This window comes from Tursiops truncatus, chromosome 9, assembly GCF_011762595.2.
Source record: "Tursiops truncatus isolate mTurTru1 chromosome 9, mTurTru1.mat.Y, whole genome shotgun sequence".
Classification (NCBI taxonomy): Eukaryota; Metazoa; Chordata; class Mammalia; order Artiodactyla; family Delphinidae; genus Tursiops; species Tursiops truncatus.
In genome coordinates, this window is record NC_047042.1 from 93,305,317 (window position 1) to 93,328,624 (window position 23,308).

At 45.1% G+C, this 23,308-nt stretch overlaps 1 protein-coding gene, 2 long non-coding RNA genes and 1 gene segment (V, D, J or C); 3 read left to right on the forward strand and 1 right to left on the reverse strand.

The window, feature by feature from the left end:
* Positions 1-1,000: 1,000 nt before the first annotated feature.
* LOC101328668 (trypsin-like) lies at positions 1,001-5,022 on the reverse strand. The gene is made up of 5 exons (XM_033862702.1): positions 4,983-5,022; positions 3,364-3,523; positions 2,362-2,615; positions 1,670-1,806; positions 1,001-1,150 (listed from the first exon to the last, which is right to left on the reverse strand). Exons 1-5 carry the CDS (start codon positions 5,020-5,022, stop codon positions 1,001-1,003), a joined length of 741 nt encoding a protein of 246 aa, XP_033718593.1.
* A 2,647-nt stretch (positions 5,023-7,669) lies between these two features.
* On the forward strand, positions 7,670-12,061 carry LOC109549739 (uncharacterized). Of its 2 annotated transcripts, none has more exons than XR_002176130.3 (2): positions 7,670-10,677; positions 11,524-12,061. It is a non-coding gene; the product is annotated as an uncharacterized lncRNA (long non-coding RNA). The 2 variants fall into 2 exon arrangements; XR_012334128.1 differs by having other exon boundaries at positions 7,670-10,637.
* A 6,943-nt stretch (positions 12,062-19,004) lies between these two features.
* On the forward strand, positions 19,005-19,560 carry LOC117313522 (T cell receptor beta variable 4-1-like). The segment is given in 2 exon segments: positions 19,005-19,053; positions 19,166-19,560. Coding segments are annotated over 2 exon segments (444 nt in total).
* Positions 19,561-20,688: 1,128 nt separating this feature from the next.
* LOC109549745 (uncharacterized) lies at positions 20,689-22,925 on the forward strand. Its single transcript, XR_002176139.3, has 2 exons — positions 20,689-20,833; positions 22,641-22,925. It is a non-coding gene; the product is annotated as an uncharacterized lncRNA (long non-coding RNA).
* Positions 22,926-23,308: the final 383 nt, after the last annotated feature.

The following is a 23,308-nucleotide window of genomic DNA, read 5'->3' on the forward strand; positions in this document are numbered from 1 at the left end:
CAGGGTAACAGATCAATTTTCCACAAAACTTATCTGCATTTGCACCTTTTTTTGCTTACAGTTCAAAATAGTACCTACGTTGAGCTGGGGTTTGGGCGGTCTAGTGTGGGACGGGGTACAGATTACCGGCAGAAATCATGCATGCCGTAGCGTAAAATTCCAGATGGAAAACAAGAGTATCTTGGAGAATAAAAGAAATAGGTAGATGAAACCTTGGAAATACAGGATCTGTACTTTTTAAAACATTCTCCATGTAGCCTTTCCCCTAGTCTAGCCTCACAGAGTTTCAGGTAGATTAGAGACAAAGGGAGAGCACAGGGTCACACAGCAGCAGCAAAGCGATGGGATAAGAATGGCTGGGGCTTCACTTCAGCCGCAGAGTGAACTAGTTGAGTGACTTTAGGCAGTTGATTTTAACCTTCTGCATTTTAGTGTCATTATCTGTGTAAAAATATAGTGGTAACAGTGATGGCTAACCTTATTCATCTTTATAGCCCAAACATCCACACGGAGTCTGGTGATGTAGGTGAGCAGTAATTTACTTATTTTTTTATTTTTTTGCGGTACGCGGGCCTCTCACTGTTGTGGCCTCTCCCGTTGCAGAGCACAGGCTCCGGACGCGCAGGCTCAGCGGCCATGGCTCACAGGCCCAGCCGCTCCACGGCATGTGGGATCTTCCCGGACCGGGGCATGAACCTGCGTCCCCTGCATCGGCAGGCGGACTCTCAACCACTGCGCCACCAGGGAAGCCCAGTAATTTATTTTGATGAGGCTGAATGAATGACTAAATAACCTTTCAAATTCCATCTTCATGTAATAGTTCAACTCTATATCCACCCTCTTCTCAGTAGCCACATTGAAGAGAAAGTACACAAACCAAGTAAGGACACTTCTTGGATATATCTGGTACAGGAGAAAATGTTTTTATTTAGATACTGTTTTCAGGATGGGAGGAAGGTGAAGCTGACTAACATGGAGGGTCATGAAGAGATGACGCCGTTTAGTTGTCAGCGATAGTCTTCTGAATCCAGTTCACGTAGTTGCAGACCTTAGTGTAGACACCAGGTTTGCCTTTCAGAGCGCAGCCATAGCCCCAGGAGACAATGCCCTGGAGCTGTCCTTTGCAGACCACAGGGCCACCAGAGTCACCCTGGGCAAGAAGGAAGAGCCAGTTAGAACTCACAGCTGTGCCCAGATGGGAGAAAGGCTCAAAGGTGTTCCTCCTTTACCCGGGGACCACCTTCCCAGGCTGCTGACCCTCCATGAAGCCCTTCTCTTTCCCTGGAAAACCAACCCTCAGTCTCCATACTGGACCCCTATTCTTTCCCCTCCTTCGAACTCCCTCTTTCCTTAGTTGCAGGGCTGTAGTGCCAAGAAGAGGTGGACCGGGCAGTGCAATGCTGCCCATCTAGCCCTGCTCCTTTCAAAGTTTCCTTCTGCTCTAGCCCTCCTCAGAAGCCCGCCTGGATGTACTGTTTGCACATGATCTTCTGTGTATCTTTTCCCCTGATCCCTAACCATTAATATGGCAAAATGAATTTATCATTTATCCCAAATCTATCCCTCAGCCCTCATAATCAGCCCCAGGGACAGCTTTTCAATTGTCTGAGTTTCCGAAAAGAGATATGTGAAGCTGAGCTGGAAGGAGAAGGCGTGCAAAGCAACTAACCTGGCAAGAGTCCTTTCCGCCCTCCAGGAAGCCCAGGCACATCATGTTTTTGGAGATCTGTTTGGGATAGGCACTGTGGCAAACGCTGTCAGACAGGATGGGAGCTTTCAGACACTGCAGGAGCTCAGGGAAGTTGGCTGTTGGGAGTGAGAGTGGAAATGGAAGAGGATTACCCATCCAATCTGGGAAATTTCTTTCTCAGTATCTCTCCCCCCTCTTCCCAATATCCCCATTCCTTCTCTCAGATTGCAGGTAACTTCTATTTTGGAAGAACAAGTTATATCTGGAGGGTCTTCCAAATGGTTTTCATCAACAGATTGTTCTCTCTCTGACACTAGCATCAGTGACCATAGATCTCAAATCTAGAGACTTTATTTCTGAAGCGGGGCTATGCTTTGAAAAGTTCCAAATCTCTTAGTCTCTGTTCTGTGTACCTCCTCGCATTTTGGTTCCCTGCAAATCACTAATCACATTTTAGTTGCATACCTGGCAACTTTACCGTAGTGCTTTTTTGTTGTGTTGTCAAGCAGAGGAATGTTACGCATTTCAATTAGTATATTCTAAGACTCCATAGAACCCCACTATTCTCTGGGAACATTGCCTTGAGTGAGAGCTCGGGCTAACTGACGCTGAACACGTTTTTCACCTCTAGGATTCTCAGACTTGGTGATTCTGTTCCAGGTGACACTTACAGCCACTGCTCTTGGTGTTGCCCCAGCCAGAGATGAGACACTGGGTACCAGCAGCTGCACAACGTGTTGGCAGAGGGATAGGGGCTACTTGATTGTTGAGAGTGGCAGGTGGGTCCAGTTTAATCAGCATGATGTCGTTATCCAAGGTCCTTTTGTTGAACTTGGGATGGACGATGATCTTGGCTGCTTTGATGAATTGCTCATTGCCCTCAAGGACTTCAATGTTGTGTGCTCCCAGGCCCACCTTCATTCGGCTGGATTAAAGGGTTACAAGTTCTCTAAGTCTCCAACGTGAGCTCCTTCCCATTCCATTACAGCCCAGTCTTGAGCATAAGCACAGACAGAAGCCCCCACATACACACACAGGTTAGTGTGCACTTAAGGTAGTCCTACCACCTACGGCACAGGTTAGAGGATTCCTTAGGTAGGTGTCACTCCAAGGCCAGACTCACAACCCAACATCTTGCTAGATTCATTAGGTGTAGGAATGGGAACCAAATGATGCCAGTCAAGCAGTGGGAGGTGAAAAGGCAACTGGTGTTGATTAATCTGGTTGGGATTATCAGTTATTATAGGGAGTCGTGGCAGGCCTCAGAGATATGGCAGAATATTAAGGGAATAGAATGAGTTGTGTTTATCTTTAGGTTGTACTGGAAATGTCCTGTGTTTTGTTACTTGCATATGCCATGTTTTTCCTGGTTGAGCTATAATGATTAGAGCTGTTAAGGTACTCTAGGTATATTTAATCACTCACTATTTTTCTTGCTATGTCTTTATTGCCCTCATTTGGAAGGCCATCAGGGAACTCTAAGGGTATCTTTTTGTGGGAAAATCCCTCAATGCATACAACGCCTGGGCCGGTGGGGGCGGGGGGATAATGAGGTCTTGAAATCTGAATGCTCCCCCCTCAAGCATAACTCTGTAGTTCTCCCTGATTGTGCTTTGGCAGGGCTGGGGATGACCTGACCTCAGAGAACAGGGTTGTGAGTATTGGTTACTTACGACTTGTAGCAGTGAGCCGCGGACACCACCCACTGGTCACTGATGAGGGAGCCCCCGCAGAAGTGGTAGCCGGAGTTCAGGGACACCTGGTAGGGGATGGAATGTGCTTCACAGGTGTAGCCCCCGACAATCTTGTCATCATCATCAGTGGGGAAAGCAACTGACAGAGAGAAGTTGGAGCTATTGTGGAATTTCTACTCAGAAGCAAGGTTTTGCAGATTAACCAGAAAAAACATAGGTCATGTTTTCTTGTCATACATAATCAGGAAACAGTGATTTTAATATAATTGTTTCCAAAATCTTATCGTTCTATACATTTAACACATGTGCTACTTACACTATTATAAGTATCTCATTTTTAATTTATGCTTTAAATTTGATCAATAGACTGATTTTTTTACATATGTCACATACACACACACACACACACACACACATACACACACACACACACATACAAATCAGAGACTCCTTACGTAATAAATGCCTTGAAGCCCGCTACCTGAGAATATAAAGAATACTTTTTACACAGAAGCTTGTTTGCTAAGGAGACATTTAAGTATGCGTTCAATAAAGCTTTGCCGTCACCATGATTGTGTTTATTTGTAGAGTTCAGTATAGGATAAACACCACATGAGGTAACAGAAAGGAAACTTAAATACCACCTGAGAATGTTCTGGCCTGGAAAAAATGGGGAGTTTTGTACTTTTGTTTCCACAATCTCTTCTTGGTTCTCACCTAAGATGTTAACTAAATAATCTCATAGAACATTATAAGGTTTCTCTCTCTAATGTTTCCCCTCATCCCAATTATATTTCCAACATTTTTAATTTATTCAGCACTGTAAATTTTGGACCACTGATTTATTATGATTTCTAAGGACTCCAAATGTCTGGAATTATATGATATATGCCCTGTTGTTCATATATTTTAAAGTAATTTGAAATAGACTTTTTTGATATGTAAATATGTGTATTGAATTTATTTATAACAACCAAATTAGGGAAAATTCTGTAGTAAGTTTGAAGTGTACAATAGTATTGAATAGTATAAAAACAGAAATAGTCATTTCTCTATTTCTTTTCATGATTGCATGACATGTTGTTTTACATCAGAGAGATTTCATTAGTGAAGATGTGGTAAAACCAGCCCATAGCTTTTATTCACGAGAAATAGAGTGTCTTTTCCTGTTAAGATCTCTCTTAAGATGCCCTTTAGTACAGAGGAGACTCAGGCTGTGATACTCACAGCCTCTTCAAGGAGAACAAGATTAGTCTTTAGTCCCAATTATTAACTCCAAGTTCTTATAAAGATCAAAACAACATTCCCTTAACATTGACTATCTTTTCTTTTTCACTCTTACTTCATAGACTGTACCCGAAATTCAGGGCAGGTTCTTCCTCTTAATACTTTCTACACTGATCACCCCTGCCCCGCATCATCTTCTCCAGCAAGTGAGATTTAGTTACAGACATATGTACTGTACACTGTTGTTTCAACATCTTAAGCCTCTTAAGTACAGAGATTATATTCCGCATTCATTATTGTCTTCCAGAGTAGAAAGTGCATCCTTAAAAAAGTCATAGACACCTACTGATCACTTATTGATCAAGACTCACCAGCGACTCCCAAGAGAGCAAGAAAGATGAAGGTCGTCATGGTTGCTCCCCGGATCTGGACTAGGGACTATGCTGAAGGGTTTCCATCCACAGCTATTTATACCAGGCTTGTCATTGACACCCATGGCCACAGGTGCCGGAAATGTGCTTTCTTCACTGGAAAGTCACAAATCCAAATTTAGAATTCAATTCCGTGCCACACTGAAGATGATTCAGCATCCAATTTAAACATCCACTTTTGTCCACTTTTGCAGAGGTTATGGGAATGGAAAAAATGAACCCACCTGGTAGAAACTGTTCCCCATAATAGAAAAGTAAGTTGGAGTAAGGTCACAGATCAGGGCTGCAGGTGTCCTGATTCCCAGAGAAAAAATTTAGGTACTTGGTTGTCACAAGCATGAACTTTTATGCTGAGGATTATCTTGAGAGCTATACCCTTGATGTAATTAACATTGCCTGTTTCAGAATTATATAATTTGTCTTGTAGTAGCTCTGGCCTTGTATACCCATGTGAATGTTTCATTATTGATAGGAACACTTGTTCTCCTAAAAAAAGAAAAACATTTCTGATTTGAAACCACAATAGTTCAAAATAGGAAAGGGAAAGAATGAGAATAATTTATCCTTATCTGAACTTAGTATTTAATAGGCATATGCTAAATACTTAGCCTATTTGTTAAACTAGTAATTCTCAGAACAAGCCTACAAGATCTCTATTATAATTCCCATTTAACAGTTGGGAAAACTGAGGCTCACAAAAATATAAGGGACTTTACCAAAATCACAAAGCAAATACATGGTAGGGTCAGGATTCCAGCCCCGGAAATCTGGCTTCACTGCCTGTGCTCTCAAGCACTACCTAACACTTCCCTAGTCAGTTCACCAAAGTCTGGACACCAAGATAATACGGAGTTCTTGGCCAGCGAAGAGACAATGGGAATTTATTGAGTGCGTACTATAATATGTATCAAACCCTGGGGGTGGGATTTTGATACATCTACTCATTCAGTCCTTACAAACAACTTTATAAGTGTTGTGCTCTAATTTTTGCCATTTTATAGATGGGGAGGTTGTGGCTTAGAGAAGGTAAGAGTTTTTTTCTCATGTTCAGTACTATGAGGTGATCCATACAGAGTTCAAACACAAGCAACCTCACTTCAGAGCCCACGCCCTCCATTGTGATGACGTACACATAATACAGGAATGATGGAATAACATTTATATTTTAAGGCAGGACAAGAAAGGTTCAACATTACATTCTCTCTGTGTCAGGTAATTTTATGCCCTTTCCTTCAATGAGTCTGTTTTTCTTTTGCTTTGGCTTCTCTAGTCACTTTCCTGGTTAATACATCACCAGTCACTGAGGCTGTGCTGTGCTGGCTCTTGACCACTACAATGTGTAGGGAAATTTTACATAAGAACTTCTCCCCTTGAAACATAATATACTAAGAAACTTACGAAAACACTGAAGTAAACAAGGAAATTTTAAATAAGAACTTCTCCCCTTGAAACATGATATACTAAGAAACTTACGAAAAAACTGAAGTAAACAAGGAAATTTTAAATAAGAACTTCTCCCCTTGAAACATGATATACTAAGAAACTTACGAAAAAACTGAAGTAAACAAGGAAATTTTAAATAAGAACTTTTCCCCTTGAAACATAATATACTAAGAAACTTACGAAAAAACTGAAGTAAACAATCAGGGCAAATCGGTGTTAGTGAATAGAATGTTCTTCCCTGGTAAAGTGAATCCTGGAACCAGGCTGTTTTCCCTGAGAATCGGCTCAAGGGTTCCATTGGTCTGGGGGCATTTCTCTTCTAGCCACATGTGGTTCTCTCCACGTTTCATGTGCAGGGTCAGAAACCTTTTCTTTTTCCTGTAAAGGGCCAGATAGTAAATGTTTTAGGCTTTGCAGGCAATATATATGGTCTCTGTCACTACTACTCTACTCTTGTCCATGAGCAACTCTAAAGAGTACATGAATAAGTGAGTGCAGCCGTGTTTTTGGGGGGGGGGAGGGGTGTCTGGACTTTAATATCCTCATAGATAAAATGAATACCCAGAGAAAATAATGGGGAAATGGGAGAAGTTAATCTTTGATCCACATATCAGAGTTTTGTTAAAGTGCCAACTTAGTTCAGTTATGTCTCTGTCAGAATTCACTTCACATTTCTCTCTCTTCCCATTTGCAGCCATATCCTACCTCCATTCCTCAAGATTAGGCTGGTAAAGCAGGCTTAATAAAAGGACAATTAAGGGCTTCCCTGGTGGTGCAGTGGTTGAGAGTCTGCCTGCCGATGCGGGGGACGCGGGTTCGTGCCCCGGTCCTGGAGGATCCCACGTGCCGCAGAGCGGCTGGGCCCGTGAGCCATGGCCACTGGGCCTGCGCGTCCAGAGCCTGTGCTCCGCAACGGGAGAGGCCACGGCGGTGAGAGGCCCGCGTACCGCAAAATAAATAAATAAAAGAACAATTAAGTTTTATCATAGAGGTTCTCAGGTATGTAACCTGAGACCCACAGCTGTCAGAACAGCATGCGCAAATGCCATCTTGAAATAATTTGGAAACTTGCCACTTCTGAATATGATAGTGAGTGGCTAGTGAGGCATTTATTAAGAGAAAACATTCTACTGGATTGGAAGGCAATGAGATTAGAAGAGAAACAGAGACGGATGAAGGTGAAAATGATGCTGAAGGTCAAAATAGAGCATCATAAATGGAAAATGACAAGAAAGAGGGAAAAATTGGAGTACACACCCCACATTAATTTTTTGACAAAGACAGTTTTCTTTCAGATATTTATATCCCCACCAGGAAAACTTTTTGTGATCTGTCTCCAAGCTCCATCATCCCAACCTTCTTCAATATACCCACCTTGCTTTTATGGGATACATTTCCTAAATCAAAGTACAGAGGTATCCAAAGAGTTCCATTACTAGGATCAGAAATATTTTTCTATTATAGTTTTGGAAATTCGGGGATTAGGAAAAACCTAGTAGGCACCTTGAATTCCACTCTAGGAAGGAGACATAGCTCCTGGGACATAGGCTAGTGAGCAACCATTCACAAGTGCTGTAACCCTCAAAACTCTCAGTCATTGTCACTTTGCTACTTCATCCTTGTGAGTGACAGTCATCAAAGTATTTAGTAATCTTAGTAGAGAAGACAGGTTCACATAGGATAAGTCATGTCAAGCTGATCCCATTTTCTTTTGGGTGAGCTCGCTAGATTGAAGAATTTGGAAGAAATTGGGACTAGCATGTCTTGTTTTCAGCAAAGCACTTGACAATGTTTCCATGGTAGTTTTGCAGTTTCCATGGCATTTTTGCAGGTAAGGAGTTGATACATGCTCTTGTAGCTGTACTCCAAGGTAGATTCCCAGCTGATTAACAACTTTTCTCCAAAGTGCTGTCTCAGAGCCCATATGAAATGTAGCAAGAAGTCCCTGAGGTCTCTGATTTGAGATCAGAGAAAGCCATGTAGCTGATTTGCTAGTGACCCAGAGCTGAGAAGAATCAACACCACAGGTGACTGAATCAAGGCACCAAAGATGTAACATCCAATGTAAAAATCTCCCTGGTTTGTCCAAGTAGTTCTCCAATCATTTTACTCTCTTAAGTGCTACTACCAGACTCAACTTTGACCCACGATTTGATATAATGCCATTCCTAGACAAATGGAATTCAAGGAGATCAAGGCTAATGACAGAGCATCAAGTAACATTGGCCAATCATCACCCTGGGCTCTTGTCTCCTCTCTGCTCATGCATCTTAGCTGTCACCATTTCCTTGTGACCAAGTCCTCATTTGATCACCATCTCCAATTAATGGGTTTCTTTTGTTCTCAGGTTTTTGTGTCAATACCCACTTAGTATCCTAACTCCTTAGAAAAGTGTTCAGCTTTACCAGTCTGAAGCCAAACTGTCATCCCCAAGCCCAACCTACTGCCTTCTTCCCATCCCTCTGAGGCTCACAGCCATCTTCATGGGGGGTAGGGGATGGGTCTATTCCTCTCAGTCCTGCCAAAGTAGCCCCAACCCACCTTTTGAGGTGCTGGCACAGGTCATAAAAGGGAAAGAGGGAATGTGAGCTGAAGAAACAAACAAGGGCAGTGATTCCTCAAGCACATCCCCCTCAGGACCAGGGAAGTGCACTGAGAAGACAGGAACCTGGGCAGGGAGACACCGGGTCCCATCCTGTCTGAGCTGAGGAGGGTTTCAGGCCCCTCTGCTGTGTGGTCCTTTGTCTCCTGGGAGCAGGTGAGTCCTGGGAACAGGTGGGACAGCTTTGTCTTTGAACTTCTAGCTTTTTTCATGGAGCTGCCTCAGGAGACTCTCTGAATGTGGTTTCTTAATTCCTCAGGCCCTATGGACACTGGAATTATATTGTTATTATAACTTTTGAATTTTGTTGCAAGATTTGATTTCCTTGTCATGAAGACAGCTAGATTTTGAGCTCCTGAAGCAAACATTTTGTGTTTACATCCCCAGTTTGTAACTCTGTCTCTGGAACGGAGTAGATGCTTAAGCACCTCTTTGCCCCTCGGGCACTTGAGCCCCAGCTACAATATCCCCGCCAAAGGTCATCCAGCCTCTGTTGCAGAGAGGAGATCATGGTATCTCCTCAACCATCCAGTTAGAAAATTCTTCCTTGTGTTGAACCAGGAAACAGTCTATTTAAAGCTCTGACCATTTTTTCTTAGTCTTGTCCCTTGGGAAGATAGAACCAGGAGAGTCATAGTAAGAAAATAAGTGGTCACTAGAGGCCAAAACCAGCAGAAGATTGTGGGTTCTAGAATAGTACAAGGAGAGTCAAGATAAGCCAGGGTTCCAGTCCATTAGAGACTCCTTTACCTCTGTATACAGCAGGGACACATCTCAAAAGGCAATCTCAAAAGCTGTTTCACATTACTGGAGAAAGGCATGCCAGATAGTACAGCTGAAGCTAGAGGCTAGCTTCATTTTAGACAACCTAGCAGAGCTATTTCTTAGAAAGAATAAATTGGTATAGGACTAGTTAGAGAGAGCTTAAAGATCTGGTTAAACTCCTCTCCTTCAAAAACCCTTTTCCAACTCTGGCAGACCCCAAATGATAACTGTTTTTTCTATATATTCTTTCAGTGCTGGTAAATACAGTTTATACCCCATTATTTTATTTATTTATTTATATTGAAATATAGTTGGTTTACAATATTATATTATTTTCAGGTGTACAGAATAATGCTTCAATATTTTATAGATTATACTGCATTTCAAGTTATTACAAAATAATGACTATAGTTAGATAAGCAACAAGGATATATGGTATACCCATTATTTTACGATCGGTGAAATATATAGTTATTTCTTTCTTCAGGTGCTTCATCTTGATATTGGCTCTGTTTTACTGTCTAGAATATTCACGTACACCAAAAACAAATCTGTATATTCTATGGTTTTTGTTTCTTATTGTTTTATTTCTCCTTTCCACACAGAACCCATTGCTATCAGGGCACTTCTATTGATTCGCATGGAATCAATATGGCTGTTTGGTGACCAGAACATAGCATGGGACCAGTCCTTGAAGAAGCTGAGACTTCAGTCAGGCTCTCAAATGATGAGAAGAAAGCATCTGGTTGTGGTTCTAAAGCCTGGGATCCTAGCAAGATGAACAGGTGGTGATTAGACTGTTTGCTCATCTGGGAGTGTTGGAAGGTAACCCCTAGGGAGGAAATAGTGAAACGCATGTAGTGGGCTCTCAGGAATAGCTGTTGTTTCAGGCAAAGGGAGTACACCTTTAATATGTCATGCAAGACTGACAGGTAAGAAGGGGGGTTTTGATGGGAAGGAGAAAAAAGAAAATAATTAAGATATGTATATTATCTTGATTGTGGGGATGGTATAGGTGTTTTCATAGGTCCACACTCCTCAAATGGTACACATTAGATGTGTGCAGTTCTTTTCATATCAATTGCACCTCAATAAAGCTGTTAAAAATAAATAAAATAGGGACTTCCCTGGCGGTCCAGCGGTTAAGACTCTGCGCTTCCAATGCAGGGGACGTGGGTTCGATCTCTGGTCGGGGAACTAAGGTCCCACATGCCGCTCGGTGCGGCCAAAAAAATAATTAAAATAAAATTATGGAGGACAACATGCAGGAAATTTTAAAAAGGAATTGGAAAAAAAAAGATACAGCCTGTGACCTTAAAAAGAGAAAATTCAGTAGGGAAGATGAGTACCCACATGACAAAAATGTGTTATAATAGGAGGGGGAAAAAAAAAAAAAGGGAAAATCTAGGACTTTTGGAACCAAGAAACTGGCATTGCTTCCTGGAGGACAGGGTGAAAAAAATGAGAAATGCAAGTTGTTCAAAGAAGTCCAGGTAAATTAAGTACACGTTCATTAGCTATAATCATCACCCTGTCTGGATCTGTCTAGAGCGTATGCGAAACAGACAAGGTCTGTGTGAGGTTCTGCAAATTATGCAATAAGCATCCTGTGAAGTGAAATATCTCTGTTGTCAGAGGACTGAACTGGTGCATTTGTTTGTATCTCTGCAGGAAGGAGCCCAGTGCAAGACGACAGAGACCATGCCAAGCGAGGAGGGCATTCCTGAGTTAGTGGGGTGTTGGAGCCCAAGTAGGGTGAGGCTAGCAGGCTGGTGAAGCCCAGCAGATTGAGAAGGGCACCCACACGGGGCAGGGCATGCCTGTTGTGGGGTATCGGAAACTGGACTGCGGTAAGGAGGGTTCTGACGTGGGTAGACGCTCTGACACAGGGTCAGACCCAAGCAGAGTGAGAAGGACATTTACAAAGGAGCAAAGGTGGCCCTTGCAATGGACAGCTGGGTACCTGCAAGGATCCAATATGTAAATCTATGAAGGATGACAGGAGCCAGGTTTCTCAGTATTGGATAAGGGGATTGCAAATATGGAAAGGCAGAACACTAGAATAAACCTTACAATATTGGAATTGGAAACAGAAGTATTTCTGTAAACTCATGGTTTTTCCATATGCATAGATAAATTTAGAATTAAAGATACATGTAAATGTGTGTACATGTATGTACATATATATATACGTATATTCCCGAACTCTGTCCACTGTGATGATCCTAAAGTAGTCACCCCCAAAGCCCAGATGTAGTGCCCATGTCTTATTTTCTGAACACCATTATCCAATGTATTATCTATGTATGGTGATAGATGGTAACTAGAATTATTGTGGTGATTATTTTGTAATGTATAGAAATATTGAATTGTTGTGTTATGCACCAAGAAATAATATAGTGTTGTAGGTCAATTATACTTCAAACAGGCGAACAAACAAACAAACAAACTCATAGCAAAAGAGAGCAGAGGCAAGAGGTTGGGCAAGAGGGAATTGGATGAAAGTGGTCAAAAGGTACAAACTTCCAGTTATAACATGAACAAGTACTGGGCATGTCATGTACAACATGATGAATATAATTAACATTGCTCTGTGTTATGTATGAAAGTTAAGAGAGTAAATCCTAGAAGTTCTCATCACAAGGAAAAAGAATTTTCTTCCATTTTGTATCTATGTGAAATGATGGATGTTCATTAAACTTATTGTGATAATCGTTTCATGATGTATGTAAATCACATAAGTATGCCGTACACCTTAAACTTACACAGTGCTGTATGCCAATTATATCTCAATAAAACTGGACGAAAAAACACACAAAAATAAATAAATACCATAATCCACTCAAAGGAACCAGGACTTTGCAGAAACAGCTGATACCAAGACGGAGACAGGGAAAGTACAAGATGAGACTTGGATGTCTTCTTGTGCCATGAAGGAAGGAAATACTCAAAGAATGATGGAGACCCTGACAGGAAGGAAGGTTTAAGAAGGGAAACAATTTCCCTATTTCCATATCTCCTTTGGATAATACTTGATACACATTGAAAAATTATTATTCTATACCTATCCTTTAAAATTAAAGAAAAAAATAGTACCAAAAGCTCACCTCATGCCAGGCAAATTAATTTTTAGCATTTACATTTCAGCCTTGTATCCTAACTTCCATAAAGCCGCCAGTAAAAATACACTAACAGCAACCATACCACATTTGGAACACATTTTTTAAATGGTGAGATTGACTCATTACATATAGTCTCTTACTATTTTCCATTATATTCATTTATGCATTTGTTCATTAAATAAGCATGTATTAAGTACCTGCAAAGTGTTGAGTATAGTTAGATGAGCTGAGGACACTGGGAGGTCCCGGCACATCAGCCTGGTAAACGGCGGGGGGGAGTTTACCCTAACTGGCTCATGCTGTTTCAGACTTGGACAGAGGCTCGGAGACTATTATTTCAGACTCTCCCCTCATCCAGGTTTCATGGATGAAGAAATGAGAAGGTGAGAAGATGAAATGATTGAGCCATCTAAAAACCAATTATATTTTAACCTTCCTAAAATACACACTTTAAAACTCTCCAAACTATACATTATCTGAAAAACCTGATTTATTGCTCCTATAAGTCTAGTAGCATTTTGAGGATGAGAACATCGTCTTTTTCACAAATGCTTGTTGAGCTAATTAAAATAGTCTATGTGCTCCATGAGGGTCTGTTTTACTCCCTTCTCTATTCCTAGTCCTTGAACAATACCTGGCATATATAGTACATGTTCAACAAACACTTATTGAAAAATATTTAAAAAAAAAGAAGAATATGCTAAGTAAGTGTGTATATGATGGTGGTAGTTGGCGATGTTTCGCCAGCACGTGATACGGTGCTTCAGATGTCTCCTTGCCTGTGTATTTCCCTGCCTTAAACGTCTCTGCTTCATCCCTACCCATCATCTCTGCTCTCAGTGCTCTATCAGGAGGACTGGGGTCCCATGACTGAGATGAGGTTAACGTGCCTCTTTGACCCCTATGAGGAGCTGTGACTTTACTGAAACTCCCGGCTAGTACGGAGTGGGGGTGGGGGGGGAGGGGGGAGGGAAGGTGTGTGGACAGTTGAGAGCACTAAGGTCCATTGCACGTGGCACCTGCCCAACCTCAGTAGCAGTGTATCTGCTATCCCTTTGGCTCGCAGCCCTCAGAGCCTTTTGTTTTGCCCCTGCGTCTTCCTCTGTGTATATCTGCTCCATATTCAGGCTCAGCAACCCAAGGAGGTGAGATGCTCCCTGGGGATACAGGTTGCAGCGTATTCCTCTTGTATTCCCCTCAGCACCCACTGAGGGGTGCTTCCTATCTAGTTAGCCCCGAATTCCTGGGTCTTAAAATGACATACAGCTGGTTCCAGGGACGGGCTCTGACGACCTGCGCAAGGCAGCCTGTCTGAGTTAAATCAGGATGAGGCTGGAAGGGGATGGTCCCGCATCCCCGAGAGGCAGCAGGGGAGGATATCTGCCCAAAGTGGTGGTGAAGGGTTGTGGGTATGAGGGAGGAGGCGGTGCTAGACAGTAGAAAAAGGGAGGGAAAACCCAGTTATTTGTTGGGCGTGGGGAGCTAATTGCAAACAAAGCAGCTGAGAAACCTCCTTGGGAAGCTGGGGCTTGGTGGCAGGTCTCCTCCTCTGCCCCTGCCTCTGTACACCCAGTCCTGACAAGACAGCCCCGACTCACCTCTGCAGGTGCTGGCACAGGGCATGAGAGGGAGAGAGGGAATGTGAGCTGCAGAAACTAACGGGGCCGTGACTCCCCAAGCAAATCCCCTTCAGGACCAGGGAAACACACTCAGAGGACTGGAACCTGGCAGGGAGACACCGGGTCCCATCCTGTCTGAGCTGAGGAGGGCTCCAGGCCCCTCTGCTGTGTGGTCCTTTGTCTCCTTGGAGCAGGTGAGTCCTGGGAACAGGTGGGACAGCTTTGTCCTTGAACTTCAAGGTTTTTTTATGGAGCTGCCTCATGAGACTCTCTGAATGTGGTTTCTTGCTCCCAGAGGCCCTTTGGACACTGGAATTACCCAGACCCCAAAACACCTGGTGACAGTGTTGGGGAGCAACGGGACCCTAAAGTGTGAACGACATCCGGGACGTAATTCTATATACTGCTATACACAGAATGCTGAGAAGTCACTGGAGCTCCTGTTTTTCTAACAGTAAGCCTCATCCAGATTGAGAAATCAGTCCAAGACGGGAGAGCCATGGGCTAATCCCAACCCTCTGACTGTAGGCCCCCCTAAGACCTCTTACTGCCTTTCTGTCTTGGTCCAGGACAGAAGAACTGAGTTTTCCATTTGGCCACAAGGGGGCACTGTGAGATTCAGGGAGAAGAGGGAGGGTCGAGAGAACTCCCTGGATGGGAGAGGGTTGAGAGAGAGTCCGGGTTTGTTCACAACACAGGAGAATGTGGTTTGCGGAGGCTGTGAGTCCGTGCTGAAATGTTAGGGGTTAAACACAGACTATTGGCTTTGTGTTGATCTGCAGGGGTTTTTTTTCCCCCTTATTAACAAGAGGTACTTTTATTTTTTTTAAACATCTTTATTGGAGTATAATTGCTTTATAACAAAGTGAATCAGTTATACATATACCAAGGTTCCCATATCTCTTCCCTCTTGCGTCTCCCTCCCTCCCTCCCTCCCTATCCCACCCCTCTAGGTGGTCACAAAGCACTGAGCTGATCTCCCTGTGCTATGCGGCTGCTTCCCACTAGCTATCTATTTTACGTTTGAAAGTGTATATATGTCCATGCCACTCTCACTTTATCACAGCTTACCCTTCCCCCTCCCCATATCCTCAGGTCCATTCTCTAGTAGCTCTGTGTCTTTATTCCCGTCTTGCCCCTAGGTTCTTCATGACCTTTTTTTTTTTTCTTAGATTCTATGTATATGTGTTAGCATACAGTATTTGTTTTTCTCTTTCTGACTTACTTCACTCTGTATGACAGACTCTAGGTCCATCCACCTCACTACAAATAACTCAGTTTTGTTTCCTTTTATGGCTGAGTAATATTCCATTGTTTATATGTGCCACATCTTCTTTATCCATTCATCTGTTGATGGACACTTAGGTTGCTTCCATGTCCTGGCTATTGTAAATAGAGCTGCAATGAACATTTTGGTACATGACTCTTTTTGAATTATGGGAGCCTTAGCATGTGGGTTCATTGTTACCGTGCTTGGTCTTTCCAGGGTCTCCGTGGGAATCACAGCATATGCACCAATGTCTCTCACTCTAACTGGGTCTGTATGCCAATGTCTTCCAGCTGAGTGTCCTCTGAAATCTCTGCTCAGTTCTATAGCCTTCCAGAACCTTCTAGAGTCCCGCCCTGTGTAGACACAACTGGCCAAGAAAAAAGGTAATTTCCCTTCATGTATTCTTGGGGCTCCCATAACCCAAATCCCAGCTGTCTTGGAATCAGTTATGTCTTTTCTATATATCTTCGAGGAGCATATACTATTACTATTTGATAATGGGCAGTGTTTGAATTTACCTACATGTTTACCATTCCACTTCTTCATTATTTGTTCTTGCAATGCAGACTGTCCTTAGATCATTTTCTTTCTTTGGTCACATCCCTAATTCAGATAATTTAAACTCACCTTTCACCCCACTCCTTGCTTGGGGAAATGCTTATGTTAGCTAATGTTCTCAGGGCAATTGAGCTTTTCACTTTTACTCATTGTTCGGGGTTTTAGTTTAAATTCCATTGCTTTTTGTCATCTGTGAAATTTTGCATATGTACTGACAGCCTAACAATGCAATAAAATTTTATTTATTCATATTTTTCTGTTTTCTTGTAGAAGGGCCAATCAGTGTCTTCTTACTACAGGGAATGGCCATCATAATAATGTTAATAGTAACAATGTTGGCCTTTTAACTAGGGTTAATTTTTGGTTCTTATCTAAGAATGGAATATCTCCAACGGCAGTGGATTTAAGGTCCATCATATATGTAACCTGTTCAGGAGGAGAATATCCAACCCACTTTGCTTAAATTCTAACCCATATACCCTTACATCTTTTTGTTTCGTGGGCCACAGTGAAAAATCTGATAAAATTTATCACATTAGAAAAATATTAGTATTTTCTTCCTGACCCAGCACATCCCTGGGTTAAAAAACATTTCACTTATCAACTCTTGACTTTACACATGGATAACTACCCTCCCTAGTCCCAACATAGATTTATATAGATTCTTGTTATTCCAACTTGGTAATAAATATCTAATATAACAATAAACAAATGTTATAGTTAGCAACTATAGATCATTTCATTTTTGTGTTTATTCGTATCTTCAGATTTTCTAGAATGAAAACTCAATACTGGCATAACAGTATGTTTTAAGAAAACGGATGATATTCCAATAAGTAAGTGGACAAAAGGCATAAGCAATTTATAGTGTGAAGTAGGAAAGACTCATGGTGGATCACGCAAGCTAGTCCCAGATTGGAAAACTGTCTGTGGATCGGATGGGCCTGGTTTGGTTTCTAACATTTTGGAAATGCACGGGGCTTTGGAGATCGTTTGCATTCAGTCCCCATGTTGTAATAGCTGAGGAAATACGCTATCACATTCATGAAGTGATTGAAATACTGGACACATTTCTCAAACTTCATATAAGCTACATTTGATTCCCTAGTGGTTGTCTGTGACTATACTGAATTACCCACGGCAGTAGAATTCTGGGGGTGAACGTGTTGAAGTTTTGTGCTTGTTCCTAGCTGTTGCTCAGTGAGTATTGAACAAATCAAGATGGTCTATAAGCTCCACAGGGGCTGGGGTAGTATCTGCAGGGCTGCATTTTGTTCATTCCTAAGAATCCAGACGTAACCAATCTCCACTGAGTAAAAATTGAATGTCCTAGGTAAGTGGATGAATGGTATTGTTGCCGACTGTTTTGGTTGTTTCAGGTGCTTCTTTCTTCTTCATGATTTCCTGGAGTTTCGTACCCATCACAGCTGCTCCGGGTCAGTGGAGTGAGTGAGGGATCTGGGCTGCCTGCCGACGCGAGCTGGTAAGAGGCCTGTGATCTGGGAAATGCGCAGCTTTGGCCACAAGGCGGAGCTGTGGCTCCACTGAGACCGCCGAGACTGGGGTGGGGGAGGGGCTGGGAGTGAGTAGAGGGAGGGCGCGAGGAGGGGAGCAGGGCATTGAGGCTTCATGCTTACATCAGTTGCGTGCATCGTTTGCAGACTTCTCAAAGATACTAAACTGAAGTCATTTTCAAATCGATTTCCGTTTGTCTTGCACCGGACGTCTTGCGCTCTTTTACTTGGGGCAACTTGTTTGCTTTAAGCCCAGCCAAGCCCTGCACCCTCAATACAGGGCCAGAGAGTGGCTTATTCCTTGTTATGGCCCCCTCTCAGCACTCTTCCCAATGTCTGGTTCCTGGCTGGCATCACAGTCGTGCCTTTTTTTTTTTTTTGTGGTACGCGAGCCTCTCACTGTTGTGGCCTCTCCCGTTGCGCAGCACAGGCTCCGGACGCGCAGGCTCAGCGGCCATGGCTCACGGGCCCAGCCGCTCCGCGGCATGTGGGATCTTCCCGGACCGGGGCACGAACCCGTGTCCCCTGCATCGGCAGGCGGACTCTCAACCACTGCGCCACCAGAGAAACCCCACAGTCGTGCCTTTTTAATGATGAGCACTGGTACAGAAAAGGACCACAGCCTTCCAATCTTCCTCCCTCCATGCAACTGGGCAAAGGGGCTCCAGCCAGCTTAGACACTGAGGGAAAGGACGTTTTAAGTGTTGTCCTGCCTCGGACTGAGCAGGGGAGGAAGGAGATCTCTTCAAGGGGGTATGGTCTGTTGCTGAGAGGGGCTCTTGTAAGGGAGAGGGGACAGAGGGAGAATCTATATAATAAGGAGGGCAGCTAATAGCAAAAGAGCAACTGTCAGAGGACTATCTCAGCCCAGTCCATTCAAGTCCACCTTCTATAAGAATCTATGTAAGGCATAAAAGGGGAAGGAAGAAACATCGCTTGGGGCTGGGGAGACTGACAAGGACACTGACGTCACAGGCAAAAGCACCAACCAAGGCCAAGGAGACCAGAGGCCACCCCCCACCCCCGGGGCATCCTAGTTAGATGATGCCACTTGGACCCTGACACCGCCATGGGCTGCGGGCTGTTCTGCTGTGTGGTCCTCTGTCTTGTGGGAGCAGGTGAGTCGTGCGTTCACATGGGCTGCCCCCGGACCCCCAACAATTTCCCTGCGGCTGCATCAACACCTCCCCTTCTGGGCTTTGTCTGAATTTTGTCCCTTTCTCCCAGCAGCCTCCGCGGACACGGAAATAACTCAGATACCAAAATACCTAATCATGGAAACTAGAAATAAGAAATCCTTGATATGTGAACAACGTCTGGGTCACAATGCTATGTACTGGTATAAACAGAGAGCTCAGAAGCCGCCGGAGCTCATGTTCATCTACAACTACCAGGAACTTGCTGGCAATGAGACTGTTCCAAGTCGCTTCCGGCCTGAATGCCCAGACAGCTCCCGCATCTACCTGCACGTGGACACCCTGAAACTGGAAGACTCCGCCCTGTATCTCTGCGCCAGCAGCAAAGACACAGCCCTGCAGAGGCAACTCCTTCCTGTGCACAAACCTCCAGGGGCCAGCCAGGAAGCTAGGGGGCCAGCCAAGGCACCGTTCGCCACTTCCCATTAGACCCTAGACAGAAATCCCAGACCACAATACTGCCCGCAGGTTCATGGGGCACGGCAGGGCTCAGATCCCCACAGACGCCAGCAGTCTGTGCCGGGCTCGTCCTGACCAAGATTGTGCCTCTGGGTGAATAGAGGACAGACGTTCAAGTTTAAGTTGTCCCAAGGATTTTCCAATTGGCTGGCGCCCCTGGGAAGTCTTTCATGAGACACTTGACCTTCTGGCCGCAGCAGTACTACTAATCCTCCTTCTAAAAGGTGTCTTTCTCTGACTTCCCCTTCCATCCAAGTTAGACCCTGGATCTCAGCCCAGATCCCAGCTCCAACTATGCTCAGACCTTTTTCAAAGCACCTCATTCCCTCACCAGGGTCTCCAGCTGTTCCTGCCCCTGAGGACCACGGATCCCCCATCCCGCTGGGATTCCTATTCTCTGGTTCACTCCGCCGGCTGCGCGTTCAGGGGCTCAGCCGCTCGCTGGCTTCTCTTCCACTCCAGCCTTAACGCTTTCAGGCTTGCTTCTTTTTCCTTCTGTCTTTGTAACCCTAGCTCTTCAGGCCTTCGCCTCCTGTATGATCAGCCATAGAGTCCGACGGGCTTGGATTGTTGCTTACAGCAAGCAGTGAGGAGTGATGGGCTCCTGACATTTCAGAGCAGGACATCGTACCCAGGGCTGAACCCTGTATCTTCCGGCTCTGCTCCTTGTAATGGCTCTCTGGGCTGCACAACCCAGCAGCCAAGGGCTGACAAAGCCCTGCGTCCTGGAGGGTCAGCTGTCTGCATGTGCACCAAGGACAGGGAGACCCCCCACAGAGCCTCAAACCATAATACCCAAGTCGACCCCTGTGGCGACTCTCTATTCTACGTCTTTAGAGTGGGGGGTTTTTTTCACCCGAGTGTGACTCTGCCCTGTCAACTGGTTAAGAGATAAACACATCCCCATCTACTATTTCAATGCTTTATTTGTCGTGAAATAAACAAGCCTGCTGTAAAGTGGATGGTTTGGTTTAAGGTTTCATAGGGATCCTCTGAACGAATGCCTGCACGCCAGGACTCGCACCCTACACGGGCCCAGAGGATAGGAAGGACGCCGCCCTGTGAGGAAGTGCGTTGCTGGGAGCTCGGCAGGTACCTGACTTCTGAGCTTCTTCTTTTCAGGAACCGAGGATTCCCTGTTGCCGAGGCTGTGGCCTCCCAGGGCTGAGCAGCACGGAGCTTTGGGGAATCAGAGAAGGACTTCCAGGCAAGGGTCCCAGGACTGGAGACCCCGCAAAGGACAGTAAGAGACCCAGCCTTTGGGAAACGGGTGTGAGAAAGATGTGTCTCTCTGTCCTCACCAAATCCATATTCTATAACCTGGCTCGTCTGTTCTCCGATTTCTCTTTTTCCCACCCAAGGCTAGACCCCGAGCCCCAGCCTGATCAAAGCGCCAAATCTGCACAGACGCTTGCTCTCCACCCCTCAGGCAGTCAGCGGGCCCCTGCGCCCCCCAGTTCAGAGCCAGCGCGCTGGGCTGGATGCTTACTTTCTCTTCCACCCTCCTTCCCTTGCTCTGAAATGTCATTTTAGGTTTCAGGTCTCAACGTCTCACTAGATTTCCTCTCCACACTGACACTCGTAGGGTTATTTTTTGTTTTCGTTTGATCTCTTCACTCCCAACATTTTAGTCATCAGGCTCAGGATTGTGACACACAGAGTCCACGCCTCTGGACTGCGGCTCTGAATTGGCCATTAGAGAGGGGAGTGGGTCCCGCCTGTCTGTCTGGGTCTTCATACCTGGCCTCACTGTCCCGAAGCTTGTATCCTCCCAGGGTCCCTCTGCAACTGCAGTTTTTCACTCGGGGCGTGGGAGCCTGAACGCTCCAGGGCACACGGGGGCTGAGCCTTGGAGCACCCTGTGTCCACGTTGGCACGAGGCACTTGTGTGGGCACTCCTGAGTCTGTGGGTGCTGCCCAAGACTAGGACATCGTCACAGAGTCTCCTCGCTTGGGCTGCTAAAGACCTGATGCCCCACTGGGGAGACCTCAGCCCTGCCCCGCCCCTGCCGTGGACCACAGGTTCTGCTGGGTGATCGTTTGTCTCCTGGGCGTATGTGGAAAACTCCCATCTCATTCCCTGGACCTAAGGCCAGTTCCAAACTTTTGCCTCATTCTCTTTCTGGACTCTGTCCTCCCACAGGACGCAGAGAATCTGGTGTCAGCCAAAGCCCTTGCCACTATGTCACAGGGATGGGACGGAATGTGACTCTGGGATGTGGTCCTGTGCCCCGTTGTTTGTATCTCTTCTGGTACCAACAGACCCCAGGAAAGGGCATGGGGTTTCTGATGTCCATCCATAACAAAGTGTCTTCAGAGAAGGCAGACTTTTTGAAGGATCACTTCTCAGCTGAGATGCCTAATGACGTGTGCCTCACTCTGAAGACCCAGCCTGCACAGCTGGGGGACTCGGCCCTGTGCCTCTGTGCCGGGAGCTCAGCCACGGCCTTGCAGAGACGCTTCCTGCCCTTCCACCAACCCTACAGCTTCGCTGCTCTCCCCAGGCTCTCAGCCTCCCTGCCCTGCCCAAGGCGGGTGGGGAATGTGGGTGGGACTGCAGCTGCTCCCCAGTAGCAGAGGTCAAAATTAACTTTAATTTGCAGAAAAGGAAATATTGCACAGGATATCTGGGGCTGTGGTATTTGGGAAAGGTTCCCAGACACCACAGAATGTGGCCGGGGACCCCAACGATGGGACAGGTGTAGCCAGTGAGTGACCTGGGGAGCCTACAGAGAAACCTGTGTATTCTCTTTTGGTCTCTGTGTTATTTCCTATTTAGCAGAAGCCTTCCTTCCATCTCTGAGTGGAGATTGGCTTATTGGAGAGGAGGGGAGGGGTTTGCACGGGGATACCCAGGAGCCCCAACTGGGAACTTTCCAGAAGGTGAAGGATCTCAACGCCAGAGCCTAGTACCGGTAGGAGAGGGGTGTTCTGGGACAGTAGGCAGCTGAGGCAGAAGCACCTCAGGACCCTGCCAGCCAGGACAGAGAGGTTCTTTGGGGAACAGTGGTTGCCCCTGTGAATGTGATCTCATGCTCTTGGGCCAGCAGGGATCCAGGACAACAAGAAGGTCACCACAGAGGACACACTGGGCAAGAGCAAACGCCCACAGAACTTCCCGTGCCCGCAACTGGCGTGAACTGCTCACTCTGGGCATGATGGGCGAAGATAGGACTGACTTCTCAGAGGCTAAGACCTGAGGGTTCCTGAACAACTGGCTGGAGGAATGATGCAGAGAATACTTCACAAGGGAGATACTGGATGTCCCATTAATAAGGCAGGTGGACCTCAAGTATTCAGTTAGAGAAATAAATCGGTACTGTTGTGCTAGTGAATTAAGTATTTTATATTGGTTACACACTTTTCTTTCTTTTTCTTTCTTTCTTTCTCCCTCCCTCCCTCCCTGTCTCTCTCTCTCCCTTCCTTTCGTTCTTTCTTTTTCTTTCTTCCCTCCCTCCCTCCCTCCTTTCCTTCCTTCCTTCCTTTCTTTCTTCTTTCTTTCTTCCTTTCTTCCTTTCTTTCTTTCTTTCTTTTTCTTTCTTCCCTCCCTCCCTCCCTCCTTTCCTTCCTTCCTTTCCTTTCTTTCTCTCTCTCTCTCTCTCTCTCCCTCCCCCTTCCTTCCCTCCCTCCCTCCTTCCCTCCCCCCTTCCCCTTTCCTTCCTTCCTTCCCTCTTTCCTTTCAACAAAAGTTTCCTCACCCCAAGATATGGGAAGTATG

Excerpts from the sequence above, each read along its gene's own strand:
- LOC101328668 (XM_033862702.1), bottom strand. The coding sequence starts at position 5,022 with ATGACGACCTTCATCTTTCTTGCTCTCTTGGGAGTCGCTG. Across the intron at positions 3,524-4,982 it reads TGCTCTCTTGGGAGTCGCTG|TTGCTTTCCCCACTGATGAT; the intron begins GTGAGTCTTGAT and ends TCTCTCTGTCAG. Across the intron at positions 2,616-3,363 it reads GCGGCTCACTGCTACAAGTC|CCGAATGAAGGTGGGCCTGG; the intron begins GTAAGTAACCAA and ends CCTTTAATCCAG.